At 35.3% G+C, this 22,087-nt stretch overlaps 1 protein-coding gene across 1 annotated transcript in view; it reads left to right on the top strand.

The window, feature by feature from the left end:
* The first annotated feature begins 15,055 nt into the window (after window positions 1–15,055).
* Window positions 15,056–22,087, top strand: part of KNAT1 (homeobox knotted-like protein) — a 49,333-nt gene continuing 42,301 nt past the window's right edge. The window contains exons 1-4 of the mRNA XM_020670095.2: window positions 15,056–15,135; window positions 15,640–16,132; window positions 16,698–16,820; window positions 16,907–17,042. Coding sequence (XP_020525754.1) covers window positions 15,653–16,132; window positions 16,698–16,820; window positions 16,907–17,042 — 739 coding nt within the window. The 5' untranslated portion in view covers window positions 15,056–15,135; window positions 15,640–15,652. The remainder of the gene's footprint in view (window positions 15,136–15,639; window positions 16,133–16,697; window positions 16,821–16,906; window positions 17,043–22,087) is intronic.

The raw sequence follows: 22,087 nt of genomic DNA, 5'->3' as shown, positions 1-22,087 counted from the left end.
GGGGGCTAAACACTGTAGCAATTCACCTATAAGCGTTTTTAAGAGTTTTTCATATATATATATATAGGAAAATGATCCTATGAGCCAGTGGGCTCACAAATAAAAATGAGCCCAACGGCCCAGATTGAATCTGGGCCGATCTGACGATCACAGATGCCCGATAGTATTTGAATTTTAAATATTTTTCTACATATCCAAATTACTTGAATTGTTAGGCGTATGTCATAAAGAAACACCTAATAAAAATATAAAAAAAAAGTAATTCGTAAAAAAATTGACCAAAATACCCTCAAAACTTTACGGGTATTTTGATCAATGTTGTTCACGTAAAATATATTTTAAAGTGTTCTACTATAATCAATTTATTATAGTATAATGAGTGTTGGCTTAATCTCAGCCATTAGCTTAAATTAAATCCAATGGATGAGATTAATACTCGAATTTATGTATATCAAGAAATTTAAACTATGAAATCAAAAGTCATTCTCTCGCTCTCTATTTCTACCCGCCATGCTCTCTCTCTCTCCTACTTTGCATTTCCATCCACCAAGTTGTCCATTTACCTCTCTCTTTCTCTCCTACCTTGGAAAGCCTCTCCTAGCTAATACCATGTACCTCTCTCTCTCTCTCTCTCTCTCTCTCTCTCTCTCTGTCTCTCTCTCGCTCTACTTATTTTGCAATACTTAACAGATTCTTGACATATCCCATTGAGATTTGTTGTATCACGCACACTAGGCACTATTATTTAGAAAAAAAATATTCAGTCTCCTTTCTTGTTCTATTTATATTTGGAATTTAATATTATTATTCGGATTTACAAAGTTAATGGAGGAAAATGGGAAATCTGTGATGCATTATTAATCATAACTAAAAACACCTTTTGATGAAAATTGAGAGTTAGATATTGTTATTTTAATGATTCCTTTGCCAAAAGAAAAGAAAAACAAATAGAGAGAAAGGCATAGAGAGAGAAAGGGTGAGGAAAAGAAAGTGTGACAATACTTTGTCAATTCATATCCAAATAAGGGCAATTACCTCTTCGGATATGTATCCAAGGATTTTTTTTGCATGTCTCCTATTGGAAAATCGTGTTCCAGGCCTTCTTGAGCTAAGAATGATGATATTAGTTAAAAACTTTGGACTCAAGTTTCTAGGTATTCCCATTTATGGATATCATAGGACATATTGTTATGGTGAAAAATTAGTTCCCGATAAAATGAGACTACGGAATATTCGTACCTAAGCCCTTAGCACTTGGTCCTTTTTCCTTAGCCCTTGAGCACTTTGCCATGGCATTTCACATCTCTAGCCTGAGAAAATTGTGAATTTCAATTTTCAGATCCATGTATTGATTTAATTCAAAGAAGATAGTACCCTTGGGTATTGAGGTTTCTAAGCCATCTTATGCCGTGAAATCCTACCACTTTGTGTATTATGTTTGGCTTACATCAATATAAATCATTACAAAAAGAAAGGCACATTTCCATCATTCATAGCTCTAAGTAAGTTCAAGATCTGATGTCTGATGTTAAAATTTAGGAGTAAATTTATTATCATTATGCCTGAATGAAAACTCACTCTAGCATATATGGCTAAGTACCTGATTACACAAACCCAATTTTTAAAGACATTATTATGTTTATTTTTTTGAGATTTTCAATTATACTAATTGCTTTCTTTTGTTAGGTGATGCTCTCGTTGTTCTTCTGTATAGTTATGAACATGTCAAGTTGATATTATGTTTAAACTTATTATCACTCTCTTTATAATCTCTTATCTTATATGTTTTCATATAATATGAAAATTGCAAAGTCCTCATGAGAATGATGTTTTCTTCAAAGATCATTGTTGTTGATATATTATCATGGATATTGATTAAGATCAAAGTCATGCCCTCATCAATGATATTATGAGTTACAATGGGATGCATTCATGTTGTAAGAGAGGATGAGTAAACAATTGAAGATTTGGTTGCAACTTCTCATAATGGTAATGGTGATAACAGAATGATAGAAAATTCTATAGTAAAAAAGTTGTAATTGAATCTTCTAAAAATTTGAAGCTTGAACTATTTGAAGGTATGGAGTTTGTATATGAGGAAACTACGAAGAAATTCTATAATTGAAGATTTGGCGGCAACTTTTCATAATGGTAATGGTGATGACAAAATGACAGAAAATTCTATAGTAAAAAAGTTTTAATTGAATCTACTAAAAATTTGAAGTTTGAACTATTTGAAGGTATGGAGTTTGTATATGAAGAAGCTGCGAAGAAATTCTATAATGAATATGCTAGGCAGGTAGGTTTTAGTATGCATGTCAGCTCATTTATTATATATGTGATGGAACTACTAATAATATAAGACTTGTTTGTTCAAAACAAGGATTCCATGAGAAAAAATATGTCGAAAATGAAAATAGAGTTTAAAGACTACGTGCAATTACTCGAAAAGAGTGTATGGCATTGATGATTGTGAAGAAAAATGAAATTGGAAAATGGGTTACTTTGAAGTTTATGAAATATCACAGCTATTTTCTAGCGATGCCAGAAGAAGTTCAATATCTGTGATCACATAAGAATATGACCAACACAACACAACATATTATAGACACATACATGAGTACAAGATTACGTCCACACCTTATAATATTTGTACTTAGCCAAGAAGTGGGTAGAAGTGACAATCTTGCATTTATTGATTGTCATTGCCGAAACAATCTTACCCAAAGTCGGCAAAAGAGACTTGAAAAAGGAGATGTTCAATTTGTCCTTGAATGCTTTTGAAATATGCAATATGAGAATCTTGCATTTTTCTATGCGAGGCAAGTAGATGAGAATGGGCATTTGGTTAGAATCTTTTGGGTTGATGTTAGATAAAAATGAGCTATCAATTTTGGGGGATGTTATTGTATTTGGCACAACCTATTTGACAAACAGGTATCGAATGTCTTTTACGCCATTTACAACAGTAAACCGCCATAATCAATTTGTGTTATTTGGTTGTACTAGTTGATGAAAATGAAGAGTCATTTTTGTTTGGCAATTTAAGACATGGCTTCAAGCAATATCTGGCCGTCATCGAACTGTCATAATCACTTATCAAGATTTTACGATGGTAGCAACCATCAAACGAGTATTTCCAAATACTCATCATCTCCTTTGATTATGACAAATCTTGAAGAAAGTATCACAAAAGCTGTCTCATGTGAATGCAAAACATGGAAAAACATTTAGTGATGATTTTTACAAATGCATTCATAATTCAAAGGCAATAGAGGAGTTTGATCATGTTGGCAAACAATCATTGATCACTACAAATTTAAGAGAGAATGAACGGCTAATCAAAATGTATGGCATCCGTGAGCAATGAAAACTCAATAGGAAATTAGTTGCTCAAGTTTGAAAGTATTGTAAAGCACTAAAAAATGACTTGTATGAATGACATTAAAGTTGTAAAGAATCCAAGAATCCAAATGAAAATATATTGATTAAAAAGGTATGTTTACAATGAAGTATTAAAACAATAGATATGGGTTGATGCCTTAGTCATTTCTCTCAAATATTGCAATTATAAATTTTAAACACATGTTTCCTAGATTCCTCCCTTAAGAGAGAAGTATGTGTGGATGTGTCCTGTTTCTTTTTTTTCCTCCAAGAGAGTAGAATGAGGGCAATTATGAATCAACAAAACCCCTTACAAAGCTTTTGTTTAGCATTGACAAAATTCATTAGGAAACTTGATTGATTGGTTAGGAAGACAACCAACTAACTCATGATCATCAAATACAACCACAACATTGTTAGCTTCTATGACAAATACCCGCAAGTAGCTTCCATAAAATTATAAGTTAAAATCCTAATTAAAATCCTATATAAGAATTAGACCTACTTTTCATTTTTTTATATTTGGGATATTTTCAGATCAAGCAAAACATTACTACTAATATAAGATCCAAAGAAGTTTAACAATGAAATATCCCATGGTTTAAAAAGGCATGAACATCAAATCCTTACTGTCACTCAAAACTCGCAACTCATGGCAGCATACACATTATGCCCAATATCCCCTAACATAAGAAAAAATACAACATAATTTACTAAAAGGTCCTAAGATGATAACATATCTTAACTATGATACCTGAAAAACTAGCTTGGCTTAATTTATAATTGAATGGACTGTTTTACAATAACATTATAGCAAATTGATTCAACTCAATATTAAGCAATATTCCCTTGCAATTCTAATTCAAAAAGTGACAAATCAAAAAGGTGGTATGTTGAGTCATACATGTATGGCCACTCAACAACAACTATCATCTCCATGGAATTCGGAAATAGAAGGCTCTCTTGAGATATCTTAGCAACATTTTGATATGGTATCTCTTAACCTCCCGCTCTAGTAAAGAGAACTTTTATAAGAATTGCCAGATGACTTATACCATCCAAAGTGACAAGATGAGACACTAAATGGATGCCACTGCAACCATGATTGTTCTTATATTTGAACAAAGATAAAGCTAAGAAAATTGTGTCATATTTGAAATATGCTAAACACAAATTAAGATATACAATTAAGTACTTCAAAGTTGTCTAAAATCATAGGGGAATGTCTATAATAGAATTATGTACATAGGTAGAGAGAGAGACAACCACATGATGAAATAGAAAACAAATAAATATCTATTATAGTATCATGTAGCCCTTTGGGGGGAGAGAGAGAGAGATGTGAGTAGGCATTCATACTTAGACAGAGAGAGATGGGGATCATTAGTAATAGACAACAATATCAATCAACATAGAGAGCGAGAGAGAAGGAGAGTGATGCAGATCAAAATCTGGTTGCTACAATTTTTATTTTTATTTTTATTAGTTTTATTTTTTAAGATGTGGGTAGACCTTTTTTCTTATTAGAGTTATTTTTTTTTAGAGATAGGATTAATGTGGGTTTTTTTTGGTTTACTTGAAAAAGTCATATACTTTAAGAAGTATCCTTTCTTTATTTTTAATAGGTCCATACTTTTCTTTTAGCCATCATTTAAACTTGAAAAGATAGGATGATTGTTTATATTAAGAAGATGATTATCTTTGGGGGAGACTTGGAGTTGAATTTATCTTAAGGGAAAAGTTGAGAGGGAGCCTTATTACAAGCAAAGGATTAGTAGGAAGAATGAGTCTAATTTGTCCAATCTAGTCGGAAGATCTATTGGAAGCTATCTTTTACAACGAGATTTGGAAGTCTATCTTTAGAAGGGACATGAGATGGAAAATATGAATAGGAGAAAGGGTTACTTCCTTTTTGATAGGGAAAGACAATGATGGTTTCTTAATAGGAAATAGAAATAATAGTAATTATCTTTTTAAAATAGTTGGGGAGAACCCTTTTATAAAAAGGGATGCACACTATTGTAAATGAAGATTCATTTTTTTTAATAAAAAAATGATAGTTTGCGGTAGAGAGAGAGAGAGAGAGAGAGACCCTTGTAGGCATTTTTTTGTTCTCTTGTATTTGTCGGCCCATAGTAGATGAGTCGGTTCTATACGTTTGTTCTTTCCACTTGAGATTTTCTTCTGGTTTTTATGTCTCTCTAAGACGCGGTTGTTGTTACCGAGTGTTTTTCGTCATTCAATTTTATACTGTTTCAGGTGGTATTAAAGCGTAGTTGATTCTTGTGTATCATTGGATTCGTCGATAGGCATGATTACTCATGGACTTGGTTTATGGTAGGGTATCGGGAATGAGCCCATCCAACAAGAACAATACCTCCAACATATCCAAGTTAAAGAGATAAAAAAGTTGAGAAGGTAATTAGAGGAGTTGACCCTGTGCTTGGTGCAAAATCTAGCTTTGACACACTATGAAGACAGAAGTGAGTCAAAAGCTATTTTCGAGAACCTGTTCCATGCAAACACTCTGTATGGGGAGCCTCATGGTTGGGAGAGGGATCTAATTAAGTTTGAAGAAAAACCAGTAGGTTTGGATCTTCAATTGGAATTATCATTCCAAAGTGGTCTCATCTTTGATAAAGGTCCTATATTTGATAAAGAGCAAGATGAAATGAAAGAAGTTGTTATTGAGACAATAAGGATATCTAATTTTTTCATCAATGGAGAGGTGAGGAATCAAGATATTGACTTGAACCCAAAGGAGATTGAGCTTAAAAGACCTATGATGAACAAATAGATGCATACGTGGTGTGCCCTAAAGTTAGGTTTGACCAATTTCAGTAAGTTTATGTTACTGAAAAATCATCATATAGCGACCCATTCCTAGAAGGTTATTCAATTTCAGTGCACAGCCATAGTGTTGTAATTACTGCAGCAACCCACATGTTCCAAGATCATATTTAAATAATCAAGTCAAAGAATGTTGTAGTAATACAAATTCCATCTTAGATTATTTTAAAACTCGAAGACGAGTTTTCTCCAACTATGGGAGAATGATGCAAATTAAAATCTAATTGCTACAAATTTTATTTTTCTTTTTATTAGTTTTATTTTTATTAGTTTTACTTTTAGAGATGTGAGTAGAATTTTTATGTTATCTTAGAATTTATTTATTTTATAAATATGATTAATGTGGGTTTCTTTTTGGTTTAGTAGATAAAGTCCTATATTTTAGGAATTATCTTTTCTTTATTTTTAGTAGGTTCCTACTTTTCTTTTACTCATTATTTAAACATGAAGGGATAGGATGGTCTTTTCTATTAGGAAGATGGTTATCTTTGGGGGAGACGTGGATTTGGATTTATCTTGTAGGAAAGGTTGAGAGGGAGCGCTATCACAAGCTAAGGATTAATAAGAAGAACGGGTCTAATTTTTCCAATTTAGTAGGAAGATCTATCGGAAGCTATCTTTTACAAAGAGGTTTGGAGTGAAAGTTGGACTTATTTGATCTAACTCAATGTATGTATTTTTTTATTTTATTCGTTTTCTTTTTTTTTTCTTTTTCTTTTTTTTTTTCCAGCTAGATCATTGACAAATAGTCCATTTTAATAAATTGACTTGAAAATAAACAAAGAAAAATAAAACTGGATCAAAAACGTGATATCAGTAAAATCTCTCTTTTACTAATCAAACAAAAGTTACAATACTGAGCTTGAGAATAACAAATGATAAAAGTAATTAAGTATGGTATGGCAAAAAACAAAATAAGAATGCTGGAGATTACCTCAACTGGGCTAAATCCACTCCACATTGAGTCTCCACCTCCAATGGCGTGGGATCAATAGTCAACTTCAATCTCCAAGATGGGAAAGCATATGGGTCAAACCTCAAATAAGATCAAGAACTCCTATCACAAACCTTAGATCGCAAAACTAAGATTTCACCCCTTAAACACATAAATGAGAGATGTGCTTCTCAATACTAAACCCTTAACACATAGGCCATGAGAGAGATAGAAGATGGTAGAGGCAGAACATCACAACCTAAAATAAGTTTATATGTGGCGTGCCCCTTCTATGGAATGAGAGAGAGAAACACTATTATGAGGGGCGTGCCCCTCTATGAGAGATTTGGGAGGGACAAGAGAGAGATGATATTCTCATATGGATAGAGACTACCTCCTTTTATAGTGGCTAGTTTCTAAGGGTTTCCATAGGGTTAGCCACTTTAGTGAGATTTGAATTTGCACCATTGAGCTTGGAAGACTTCTGGTGTGAGATATGTGAGCCACCCATTTGTCATCAAGATCTTATGAAAGGGGCTAGAACCTTTATCCCTTACTTCCCAAAACCAATTTCCCATCAATAAAATAAATATAAAAATATTCAATCATAATATTATACATTCTAATTTCATGCACAATCTTCTTAAATCCTTCCATGTTTGATTTCAAAATCTCCATAAAATCAAACCTTTCCAAAAATACATGTCTTAAATCTCAAGCCACCTTGCTTGAGCTCAAAATATGGAAAGATGCAAAAGGATAGGGGCATGGCCCCCAAGGTGGGCTCCCATGGAACCCACCAACTTGTTATAGTGGCCCATGTGTACTAACGGGTCTTAGAACAATAATAAAATATTAAAATTTATAATTTTTATTTTTAGAAATAAAAAATAATTATTAATTCCATTTGAACACTTAGAACAATGAAAAATCAATATCTCTTATTTTATAAATTCAAATCATATAAATAAAATACCCAGATATTTAGAAAAATTCAAAACATAATTCTAAAAATCAAATAACATTAAAAAAATATATAATTAAATAACTTTTATGGGAATTAGGTCCATATGGCTTAGGAATAATTAAAACTTTAGGGCACTCCACCATCTACTGTAGACCACAATCCACACTTGTTTTCTCAAACTGACCTAGCGGTTCCCATGACCCACAGTCTATCGCAGGGGCTCATGATTGGGCCACTAAAGTTAGCAAATGGGCAAGGAGATGTAATCCCAGTATGTGGATTTCAGGTTCTCCCCTAGAGACGAACTAATGTCACCCAGACCTAATGCAACGATAACTCTATAGTGCATAGGGGTAATCTGTCGCATATGTTTATGATTCACCCTGAAAGGTGGTTCACTTTCCTGATATCAATATCATATATACATGCCATGTAATGGTACAAGGATGAGACTTTTGCTCCCGTCTTTGAGGGCCACCATCACACACAAATGTCACACAGTCTCTCGGCTCACTCATTCGGGCATACTCTGATGTCATCAAGGCATGACCCATCATAACCCTTATTGATTTCATTTTTATGCCAAGGTAACATGGGCTTTTCCCAACCGAGTGGCCTAGCACATCAAAACTCAATTTGGTATCGGCAAACATCATTTGTCTAGTATGGTCCACACAGGACCATACCCCCCACTGAGTTCAAGTTCCATTATATCAAATGTTTATTTGCATACATTCATAAGGGTTTTAATGGACCCATACACCCAACATGGACATCCATCTTTAGAAGGGGCATAAGATACAAACTATTAATATGAGAAAAGGTTGCTTCCTTTTTTGTGGGGAAAGATACTGATGGTTTTCTAATAGGAAATAGAAATAGTAGTAATTATCTTTTTAGAAATGATGGAGAGAACCCTTTTATAAAAAGGGATGCACGCTATTGTAAATGAAGATTGATTTTTGTTAATAAAAAAAATGTCAGTTTGCCATAGAGAGGGAGGCACTTGTAGATAATTTTTTTTCTCTTGTGTTTGTGGGCTCATAGCAGACGACTGGAACTCTTATGCTTGTTCTTTCCTCTTGTGATTTCGTTTTCAATTTATATTTCTTTTTAAAACAGGGTTGCTCTTACCGGGTGTTATTCACAGTCAATTTGATACTCTATGTGAGAGAGATGTAAGTAATGGTAGCTTTACACAAGAAAACAATCTCACAAACCTACTGCAACAAAAGATATAGATATAGATACATAGGAGATTATGCATTTGACCTTTGGGGGAGAGAGAGAGTTCATATAGATAGATACGTAGAAGATTATCCATTTGACATTGGGAAAGACAGAGAAAGGAAGCAATCACAACATTTGAAGGTAACATCAATAACAGAATCCCATAGCACTAAAAACACAATGGAAGGGATGATGGTCAATAAAATTAATTCAAATAGTAGTAGCAGTAACAAAAAGGAGAGAGAAAAGGAGAGAGAGAGAGAAGAGGGCTGTAAGAGAGCAATAGGTGGTTCCATGAAGTTCGACAACACTTCCAACCTTGGCAGCCGGCACTCAGAGGACATTGTTGACATCGGCCCTCGGCGGCAAATTGTAAATTTGTTGAGCCCATTGAATATCTTTGTGGTTATCTACTTCCTATTTATCTCTCTAAGCTTCATCTTCTCTCACTCACTAGACCTATTCCCCTCTCCTTCCTCCTCTCTCTCTCTCTTAGGATTTAAGAGAGTGAGAGCTCTTGGTGGTCACAGTGGAGGGAGAGACTGGCCTTAAGTTATCCTAGTGGTTAGAGGCGAGTAAAGAGAGATTACCAACCAGAAGCACGAAAAAGAGGGATTCACGGGCAAATTTGATTTAAAATTCAAAATTCGAAACTTTCATTTCAAATATAACAATAAAGAATATTTGTTGGTGTCTTATATCAAGGGAAATTATCACAAATATATCTTAATTTTTGTCTAATAAGAAAAATACTTTCAACTTTCATAAACTTCGCCCACAACTTTTTTTCTTAATTTTGACATTGTTTTTTTACCAAAATAGCCTTAACGGTGGTCGTATTATAGTGAATGCTCTATAATAAAGTACCATAATGCGGTAGTCATTACGGTAATACGTCTATTGTGAGGGCTATTTTGGTAAAAAAAATATATCAAATTTGAGAAAAAAAAAGCGTGAACGAGGATTATGAAAGTTGAGAGTTTTTTTTTTCCAATTAAACGAAAATTAAGATATATTTCATAATTTTCCTTATATCAACTATTAGATTGAAATAAATCCTACGACAAAGCTGACACACAGTAAAATGGTTGTATCACATCACTTTTCTATAAATATTTCACCCACAATTTTTTTTTTTTTTTTAATATATATACCAAATTGCACCTAAGAAATTAACTATTTAACAATTTAAAGATGGCATTTGTGCTATTTTCTCGTCCGTTAAGTAAGAAATCGATGGAGTTGGGTAATTTCTAATTTTGCCCCTCCATTGACAAAAAGGACACTAATGTAATATAACTATTGTTTAGGTGGAAAAATACTAATATCTCATGGGAGGGGGACTTAAGTGTTGGTTGTTATTGTAAAACACCAATATCTAAAGGTGACTTATATAGTGAGATATTGATATTAAGAAATACTGATATCTCAAAAACTACCAACAACGAGATATTGGGAAATGAAATCACCAGGGGATTAATACCTACGAGATATCAAATTAAAACTTCCTACTCTCTCACAAAGTTACTTGGTGCGTAATGGTGTTGATAGTGGGAGGCCTGGGAATTATGGGTTAGGCCTCGTTTGGGTCTATGGGTTAAAACACCTAGTTTTGAATCAAAACTTTATTATGTCAAACTTTGGTAATGTTGAAACGCGGTAATTCAAACACGACTTGTTTGGATGGCTTTGAGTGATACCAAGGTTATGCAAATCACATGTTTGGATCATCTTTTTGTATAACCTTGTTTGATATAAGGGGTCTGTTGGTACACGTGAAAGTTTGACAAGAAAATATTTACATGAAAAATATTTACATGTTCAAACAGTTTAAAGGAAACGACCACCTAAGCATGCTTTTTTCCATGTTTGGCAAATACAATTGGAAATAGGCACACAGAGATGGAACATGTCAAACTTGAATTTTGGATATAGATTCTCTTTCTAAAAAGTTTGTGATAGTCCGTCTCTAAAAACTTTATGACAATTTCTCTCTCTAAAAAATTAAAATTTTAGAAAGTTGATAATTTCTCTCTCAAAAATTTTTGAGAAAGTTTATGTCTCAATAAATTTTCAAGTATTTTCTCTCTCTAAAATTTGATATAGTTTCTCAAACTAAAATTTTAAGAAACTTTCCCTTTTTAAAAACTTAAAATTTGAAATAATTTTTCTTTAAAATATTAGATGGTTTCTCTGTCTAAAAATTTTTTAGGTAATTTCTCCTCTAAAATTTGATGTAGTTTTACTCTCTAAAATTTTAAGATACTTTCTCTCTCTAAAATTTGAAATTTCATATAGTTTCTCTTTAAAAATTTGAGATATTGTCTATTTCTAAAAAAGTTCTAATTGTTTCTCTCTCTAAAACTTTAAGACTCTCTCTCCCTTTCTAAAACTTTAAATTTGAAATACTTTGTCTCTCTAAATATTTTGACATAGTTTATCTCTATAAATTTTTTTTGGTAGTTTCTCTCTCTAAAATTTTAAGATACTTACTCTTCTTAAACTTGAATATGAGATAGTTTGCCTCTCTAAAAAAAACGTTAGTAGTTTTTCTCTGATATATTTTTTTCTCTAAAAATTAAAATTTTAAGATACTTTCTCTATCTAAAACTTGAAATTTTGAGATAGTTGCTCTGTCTAATATTTTAAAATACTTTCTTTCTCTAAAACTTGAAATTTTGAGATAGTTTCTTTCTCTAATATTTTTGAGATGGTTGCTCTCTCTATAATTTGATATAGTTTCATTTTCTAAAATTTTAAGATACTTTCTTTCTTTAAAACATGAAATTTGAGATAGTTTCTATCTCTAAAAATTTCCAAGAAGTTTCTATCTCTAAAATTTTAAGTTACTTTACCTGGTTAGCCTTGTACTCTCGGTTATCAACCTCGTCACTATTTCAATAAAGGGGCCTATCTTCAGCCTCCATTTTCCCCTTGTGTTCCCAACAGGAGGAGTTCTCAGACCACATCATGGTGCGATGCTCATGTTTGAATATTATATGGACATCTATCCAGAAGTGATTCGAGAAGTGTTTCCCCCTCGAGCATACCACAATGTCCCTGATAGACAAATGGGTTAAATTTCAATTTTGATTCACAAGTATGAAATTTGTTTGGAACTGTGTGTTCATCATTACTATTTGGAGCATATGGAAGCAACAAAATTCTTCGGTACATGGAGGAAATACGTCCAAGGAGTTTCTCCTAAGGTGCATTCTTCATTGGGTTAAATCATTGGCAAAAGTTAAAAATTGGGCCTTCCATCGATCTAAATTTAGTATGAGCTTCCAACCTCAACATATATTGGAATTTGGTTCTTCCTCAAGTTCATATCCAGGTGGTGCATTGCTACTTTATCCTTTAGGCTTTTTCAAGCTTAACATTGATGGGGCATCTATTTAGAATCCGGGTAATGTTGGTTATGGCGGTATTATCAAGAATGGTTAAGGTGGATTCATAATGGGAGCTCCATTGGGAACTAATTTGAATAATAGAGCTGAGCTCCATGCACTTGAGAGGGATATTGCATTGGCAATGGAGTTGAATTATATAACTATTGTCATAGAAAGTGACTCTAAGCTTCCTGTTAATTCTATGTGTCAGCATTGTAGGCCCACTTGGAGATTGTGGCTAACATTGACTAATAGTATATCTAAGCATGCCATTTTTGTTGATCAACAACAGAATATTCAATATGTTTATAGGGAACATGGCGGCAAATTCTTTGGCCAAAGCAACTGTCTTTTGGAATGAAGCAATAGTGTGGCGTGTTCGCCCACCAGATTTGGGCCTTTCAATTTATCTGACGTTGCTAGTGTTCCCTTGCCAAGGGTTGTATAAGAAATGTTCATGTAACACATCTTTTTATTCTTTAATAAAACGAGTAAGGGCCCGATATCCCCAAATATTGGCGGAAAAAAAAAAAAAAAAAAAATTCCAGTAATTCCTCTCTCTAAAATTTGAAATTTGAAATAAATAATCTCTAAAAATTTGAGATTATTTCTCTAAAAATTTCAATAGTTTCTCTATCTAAAATTTGGAATAGTTGCTCTCTCTAAAGTTTTAAGATATTTTCTCTACCTAAATCTTAAACTTTTGGGATAGTTTCTCTCTGTTATTTGTGGGGATGTTTTGGTGGAATTAATTGCATTTAATAATTGGATAGCTCCAGTGTACGAAAATAGCATTATCATCAGTCGTATTATATTGTATTCTCTCCATCATGGACACACAAAGACATGTTTTGGCCCTATTTTTTGCTTAATCAAAACATGATCATGTGTTTAAAAAAGTTACCAAACATGTTTTCGTGCATATCCTGGATATAAAAAACATGATTTTAGATACCCTAAGATCCAAACTACTCATTAAGGTGTTCACAATTGAAACACTTTATCCGAACTCTAAGTCTTAAAGTAATATTTTATATGGCATTTTATTCAATTAGATCATCATTATAACTTTTTACCAATTAATTGGAGTCAGCTAGACAAATCTAGATTCGCCATTCTGGTATACTAAATGCGAGACCATAAATCTCCATATAATATGAAATATTGTTTTACTCAATGAGATATTGTGTTTAAAAATAATAATATCCCGTAAGGTAATATACTTGGCAAAAAATTTATTTCTGAAAGTACCAGTAGCCCACGAGCTTTTAGTATAAGTTGTTAGTGCTAGAAAATACTAATATTTTTCTAATAAACTATTACAACTTAGCTTAATAGGCAAAATTCCAAGGACTTCTAACCATCTAAAAGATATCATTTTGACGACATATTGGAGAAAAACAGCAAACGGAAAATAATAAAAATTCCCAAACTTGCATCTGTTGGATATAAATCTTCCCCAGTTCTTTCAGTAATGTTGCCCAATAGTTTTTGACTTTCAATTATTCCACTCACAACTTTCACCAAACTAAACAATAATATGATGGGTGGGCGGACCGTAGCTCCAAATAGTAAGAAATGACAAATATGATAAAGTGGCGTTTCTCGGATTCCCGCGCGACAGAAGGGGGATGGGGTGTGGGTCCCAAGAGGGGCGCGAGGGTCTCGGGAGTATTAAGGGACGGGCCCTGCATGTCGGGGGTTCATACTTTTAGAGAGAGAGAGAGGCGTTGCTCGCTCATTCATTGGACCGCGCCGCCAGCCCCTACACTTAACTTCCTCGTCCCACTCTCTCTCTGCCACACCGTCCTGTCCTCTACACGTGAGGCACATCTCCCATACGCTTCTCTCTCTTCCCTACTGTTTCCCGTTGAAAACTACTGCCCTACACTAATTTTTACACCCCAAGGAAACTTGGACTCGGTACCTTCTGTCTTCTTATTTTATTAATATATACACGTTCTTAATCTTTAGGTTACTCCCCCCTCATCTTTAACTATTTACTTTCCCCCTCTCTAGAAAGAGAGAGAGCCATCAGCATCACCTGGGTCGAATCCTGCTTTCGTGAAGAGATGGGAACTACAAAACGGGAAATCAAATGCGATACATTTAGTCTCTCTCCAGAGTGCGCGATTTCCTTCGGGGGAAAACCGGGGTCTGGTTGTTTTGGCTTTTAGCTTTTTCCGGCAAGTCGTGAATGTTTTTGAGCTTGGCGAGTTTCTTAACCGGGGTCTGGTTGTTTTGGCTTTTAGCTTTTTCCGGCAAGTCGTGAATATTTTTGAGCGTGGCGGGTTTTTGAACACTTTTCCCGGCCACTTCGATGATTCTTTCGCTGTTGCCAATCGTCAAGTTAGGGAGAGAGAGGCGGACAGTGAAGGGTATGTGTAGGTAGAGAGTGGGAAAAAAAAAGTAGAGGGGACAGGTACAGTGAGGGGTTGGCCACTATGGTCGCCATCTCTTGGCCGGTGGCTCCCCCCGTGAGAGAGTCGCTCTCGAGCTGTAGAACACGGTTTAACTGTATAAACATGGGGATTTCTAGTCCCTCTTCTGTTGGGGGTTTTTGGTGGTGTTCTATTCTGAAAACTCTTTCTTAATTCTCGTTTTTTTTGGAGATTGTGCTAGTGCTTATCGGAAGTGTGGGTCTCATCCGAGTCTCCTTCTTTCTTCGTTTTCTCACTCTTCTGTTGGGTGAGGAGTATCCATAGAGAGGTACACTCTCTCCCCTCTCGGGGTTTGGGTTGTTTGTTTATGGAAGTGAGTCTTCTCGCCTGTTGGGGTTTGGGTTTAATCATGGAGTCTTTCTTTGTCTCTCTATAATCCTCCCTTGAGGCTGTGATTGTGCACAATTCTGAATAATATCACCCAACTCTTTCTCTCTCTAGGTCCATTGGGTTAATGGAACATCATCAATTGAACAACGAGAACCGAAGAGGGGCTTTCATATACACAACTTCTCCTTTCTATGGTGGTGAGAACATGGAGTGTCATGGCCCAGATACCACCACCACTTCCATGATGGCTCTCATGACCCAAAATCAAGACCAACAACCACAATTGCATCAAAGGCTCATGGCTCCTCTACCCATTCATTTATTAAGAGGGCATGAAAGCCAATCCCCCCAGTCTTTCCATCTCTCAAGTCAAAGCTTGAAGGCCGAGCCAGCAGGGTTCGATCGAGTGGTGAGATCTGAGCATTATAGGGCTCATCCGGGCGAGGTGGTGGCGCCTAGGGTTTATGCGATGATGTTGCAGTCACATGAGGTGGAGAATGGCTCTAATAATAACACCAACAACGATGATAATGCTATCAAGGCTAAGATCGTTGCTCACCCCCAGTATTCTAGCCTCTTAGAGGCCTATATGGATTGCCAAAGGGTACAATGCCTCTCTCTCTCTACAATTTTCCATCTTGCTTGTATCTCAATACATGGTGATTTATGTCCCTCCGTTAGAATACTGTTCTCTCTCTCTCTTCCCCCACCATACTATGCTCTCTCTTGCTCTCTATGGCCGGCATGCCAAGCCGAAAGATACAGTCTCTCTCTCTTCGTTCAGCATACTGTGCTCTCTCTTTCTCTCTATGGCCGGCATGCCGAGCCGAAAGTTACAGTCTCTCTCTCACTCACTTTCTCTCTCTCTCTCGACTAGCATACTAATGGCTAATGGCCTTCCTATTCTTAAAATCCATATTCATGTATCTTTCTCAGCTTTTCTGTGCTAAAATATCTTTCAAAGTTTTTCGGATTACTCCATGGTTTTCTCTCTCTATATCTCTAGAACACATGGACCTTCTAGAATCCATCACTCTCTTTCGACCCAACTTCCTGTGCTAAATTATTATTCTTCGTAATCCCATGTCGCACTCTCTCAGAGAGTTGAATATGTTATCTCTTATGAGGAGTACATTTATTATCTCTTATTGATCTAATGGGTGTCATAGGTCGGAGCGCCGCCAGAAGTCGTGGATAGACTGAGTGCCATAAGCCGGGAATTGGAAACCCGGCAGCATTCGTCAGCGAGCGTTGGAGCTGCTGGATCCGATCCGGAACTTGACCAGTTCATGGTTAGTGATCCTCATTAACTCTCTAGCCCATGTCTCTCTCTCTAGAAGACTTGTGAACCTTCCTCTCTCTTTCTGAATTTTATCAGGAAGCTTACTATGACATGCTGGTAAAATACCGGGAGGAGCTAACGAGACCCATTCAAGAGGCAACCGAGTTTCTGAGGAGGATAGAATCGGAGCTCAACTCAATAAGCAACGGATCGGTACGACTCTTCTCTTCAGGTAAATAAGAATCCGTTGAAAACCACCTGAAAAGATAAAACTGCAGTAAAAACTCTCCCAGGTTGATAAGATACTCTTTACTGCTGCTCCTGCTTTAAAGTTCAAACCAAATGAGAGAGAGCGCTTCTTCTTCTTCTCTTGATATGAAATAGAATTAAAAAAAAAAAATGGGTATTTATGGGGGCTCGAGAATTGCAAGTACAATGCCCGTGTATCAGAGCTCTCCTTTTAGAGGGGGCACGTGGGATTCCTGAAGGCTTACTCTGCATTTTAATTTTTTATTTGATTTTATTTGACTGTTTTTTTTAATATTTCCGGAAAGGAGGAGCAGTGTATTGTATGCTTTGACGGACGTCTCTAACTTTAAATATTAAATCATTCAAGAATCAATACACGCGTATGCCTGCCTGCCTGCCTGCCTGCCATTCCGCGAATTACACTTGGGTTGAATCATTCGAATCTGTCCTTGGTTTTCTGCCTTCTTTACCTTCTTCCTCAGTTTAACTGGACTCATATTAAAGGTAATAAAGGAATAGTTTATAGAGTTGTTTGGTGAAATTCAACTGAGTTTTTCCTCACCTTTTCCCCCCTTTTTATGGCTTTAGTGCCCATCACACTTTAGCTTCTCAGAAACATGTTTTCTCAATTATATAATCCATCATATCTTTAGTTTCTCAACTAACTCAGGCAGTTGTCGTTTAGGAAAATAGTTTTTCCCATTTTATTCCTTGTTTTTGCCTTTTGTTTTTTTCCTGGTTGTTATCAGTTATGGTTCGATGTGTGTATAAATTGTGGTTATATCCGAAAAGCACAAATACGTGTTTATAGATATCTATTAAAATGGGAGTGATCGTATAATATGTTGAGTCTCCTGTATCCTGGTCCCAGTTCGCAACCTGAATAGGTAAAAGAGAACGCTTTGTTACTTGGCCTTTTTACACCATTGCAATGTGCAAAATAGCACAACATTTAGAAACTGTCAGGCCCATGTTCTCTCAGGAATGTGGTGAATTATTGTTGCATGTTAACGTATTTGTAAAGCACAGTGGTAAGTTGAAAATTGTACCTTTGAAAGTAATTCCAACTATAGATGTAAATTACTCTGCCATGGTAGATGAATATGGGAAGTGGCTGGGATTTTAAAAGAAACACGTCTTGGAGCAAGATTTTCTGGTTGCGGCGTTTTGAGTATCATCAGTAGCCCCATAACGAGCAGACTCCTAGTCGAAGGATGACCGGTGTTGTTTCTCTGTAATCGTCATCGTTCCTCTCATGCATCTCAGATTCTTAACCCTAGCTTCTATTGATTGTCCATCTGGATCAATCTTGGATTCAGACGTATCCGTTTTCCTGTTAATTAGACTATACTAGTTTGGAAAGGTGCACCTGGCCAGCACGACATCCCATTTCCTGGGTTCAAATATCTCTGACCCTAGTAATGGGCTCAAGGCTAGGTGGTGAGGAAGGCTAGGTGGCGAAGATGGTGAATCAGGACAACATGATGTTTTAAGTTCAATTCCTACTGAAGGTAGGGCCATCCCCCCTAAACTATTAAAAAATAAACAAACAAAAAAAAAAGAATCTTTGACTTACCCCTAAAACGGATTTTATGTATTTGCAAAAAAAAGGCTATGTAATTTATGGCACATATTGGGGAATGTAGAATTTCCACACAGTTAGGGACCTTATTATGAGGTTTTGTCTAATTCCTATATTCCGAAACTAGTAATAATAGACCCCATAAAGATAGAATTGCAATTTGTATGATGGTAAATGAATACCGAGGGACATATTTCGACTTGTGAATGACTCAAGTTTCACAAGCTTTTACTATTACTTGGTCGAGCTTCAAGAGACTTTGGTTGCATTGAAATACTCAACTAAAATGTTTGCTTAGAATGCTGTTGGCAATGGCCTAGTAAGAGCTTAGACAAAACATTAGGATAATCTATGATTGTCTTGTTACTGTTGTTATGGTCTGAATCCGTGCTAATGTTGTTCAATCCTAATCATATTGATTGACTTGTGTGTTTTCGCATATGAACGAGTGTATATTATAAAAAGCTCAAGGTTATACCAAAATTTTCAATTTTAAACTTAGATACATGATTTTTGTGGCTGTATGTGTTGCTATTTTGGGCTTGGGCTGAAGTTCCAATTCTATATTTAGATAAACCTCTTTTGTCCCAAAATTGAGGAAGGGGCTGAGTTTTGCCCAAAATGTTCAAAACTTGGGTAAGTTGACTCAGTTTTTTACTCTCTCTGTGGGGAGAATGAGTTCAAGTTTTCACACACGGCTTTGAATCAAGCATCTGCCGATTGATCATTTTCTTTTTGCTTCCATATTAACATCTTTTACCTCATTTGTCAGGGGTGGCATATACGGTTGTTTTCTTATGGTAATTTTGTTTTGCTTGTCTATTTCTATTCTTGTTTATGATGCCTTTCAATCAAGGTGTTTGTTAATTCCACCAAAACATATAGGCCAATAGCTGAATGTGCTTTCGTTGAGCATTATGTGTATAGTTGAAGTTGTGTGCCTCTTGGACTAATACAACTATTTATAGTTTAGATGACAAAATCATCATGGCAGATCATTAATAATCAAGATGATGGGACTCAATAGTCGATTGAGCTTCTCTAGTTTTTCATGTATAAAAATCTAGTGTAATTTGTATGTATTGTAAGTCACATTCTTTTATATTCATTCAACTTCCGTCCTAATCAGAAATTTAAAATGGTTGGTCATGATTTCAAATAAGTAGACTTAGTGTCAATACCCATGAGAAAGGCATTTAGAATGAATCCCCACGTATTTGGAATCATAATAAGAGTTTTATATTTTCTTTTCCCATTCCACTATCATGCATCTAGTTTTACTTTGTATAGTTACCAAATCTCGCTTAGAACTCACCATGATGTGGTTTCAAAAGTCCAGACGTTGTATTATTCTGTTTCGTCTGAAAACCTTTATTTGTGCAAACATCAATCTGAACCTATATGCTAGAGTTTATGGCATTAGCTATTTCCTCTTCCTTATATCTACCTTGTCCCACTCTCAGGTTAAACCCCTGGCCAATTAGTCAAAAACAGACTTTTTGCTACTTTGTTTTGGCAGAGATGGCAATTTTATTACTGAACCTAAGTGTATATTAGCTTCTCAGTCACATACCTCTCTCTCTCTCTCTCTCTCTCTCTCTCTTATACAACAGTCACAATTAGAAAGTCCATTAACCCTTTACATCGAAACTCCCATAAGCATGAAAAACAACTCCCCGTTTATCTCCTCTCTCTCTCTCTCTCTTATACAACAGTCACAATTAGAAAGTCCATTAACCCTTTACATCGAAACTCCCATAAGCATGGAAAAACAACTCCCCGTTAATCTCCTTCATGCCCTCCCCCACCACAGGTACTTACCAATTCTCCATCCAATACACCTTCTCTAGCTAACACATCAGATTAGTTGTTCTCTATATACATGGACAAACCTGTTCTCCTTGTTATTACATAACTTCATTATCTCTTCCCACAAAGTTTTTAATGACCATGGCACCTCCATCTCCATTTTGCACCACTTAATCATCACGTTTAGGGAGTCTCCTTCTACCATTAACTTTGTTGCCTAATGATTGAAGCTCAGTTCATTCGCAGTTGCAATAACATACTTTTTTCTAATGCTTCCTCCTTCCCCGTGCAGCCTAAACCTGAATATTTAGGATTCATTGACCAAACATTTATTAGATTTCCCTTGTTATCTAGGAGGGGGAGAATTAAGTGAAATAACATCAAGTGCTCCCTATCATTGTTTGGGTTTCTGTGTTTGGAATTTTTTCCTGTTTATTATTGTATTTCATCTTGGAGGAAAATATGGTTGCCATTTGTCTGGTAAAATTGGTAACATAAACTGACAAGGGAAATGTAATGAATTTTCATCTAGATGGTACTCGTGCTGCTATTTAGCTTCCCACGATGCATCATTTGCATGCATAGTAGTATTGATGGAAGTAGTCAAGAAGCAATAACTGGAGTTCCTTTTTCAGTTACAGTTTGTATGCTGTAAACAAGAGGAAACAAATTTTCTACTGGTTATTGAAAGATAATACTCACGGGGCCATTTTTCTTCTCTGATACCATTTTGGAAAGTTTAGTCCTCATTTAGCTATAGAACGATAAGAGATAAACAGGACAGGATTGTGCTGCTTTTGGTCGTCTCGAAAAATAGGGGGATATCCCAGAGCAAGGCCAGTGGACCTTTCGAACTCCAAAATGAAAGGGGATAATTCTCTTTGTGGGAGTACATTAAATCTTTTCAAAATCTTGCGGACAACAACAAAAAAATAGAAAACAGGAATACAAAATAGTCTTTTAATAGTTATGGTCTTTGGGCACAGTGGAGCTTATTTACCTCAATCGACTGCAGTTTGAAGTGGATGCATTTCAACCCATCTCTTAGATTTTAGTTGGTTTTATTCGTTTGTAGATGTTGTATTTGGTTTTATTAGTTTGTAGATGTTGTTTTTCATATTTGGATTTGGCTGTGAAATAAGGCCCTTAGGGTTATTTCTTTGGCTTTTCAGATTTTTCAACCTTCTAGATTGGGTATTCTTAACATGTCCTTATGGACATTCTTTTACCTATGGGGCTTCTCCTAGCAATGTCCATCCTTATTGTTCTAGTCTTCTAGATATGCCAACTTTTGTCCTTTATGTATTGATTTGAATACGTAGTTCTTTGCTTATCAATTGAACTATGCATTGCTCTTTTAGATCAAGAATGTTTGGAGATCTTTCGTGTCCCTAATGTTTTTCTCTATGATCATGTTGTTTGCACTCAATGTTTTGTTTCTGTGGCAAACTTACAATTATTAATTGTTTATGCGGACTGATTATTATAAGGAAAGTGGTCTACAAAATTTTCATCAATAATTAAGTCTCTTAAAAATGATCGTCTACCTAATCTTCACTTTATGTTGATCATTATCTGATTAATGTTTTCAGTTTAGTAGGTATGTTATCAACATTTTTGTATTCACTAGCATGGAA

This window comes from Amborella trichopoda, chromosome 12 (assembly GCF_054954075.1).
Source record: "Amborella trichopoda isolate Santa Cruz 75 chromosome 12, AtrichopodaSantaCruz75HAP2 v2.0, whole genome shotgun sequence".
Lineage (NCBI taxonomy): Eukaryota > Viridiplantae > Streptophyta > Magnoliopsida > Amborellales > Amborellaceae > Amborella > Amborella trichopoda.
This window is presented reverse-complemented; position numbering and strand designations above follow the sequence as displayed.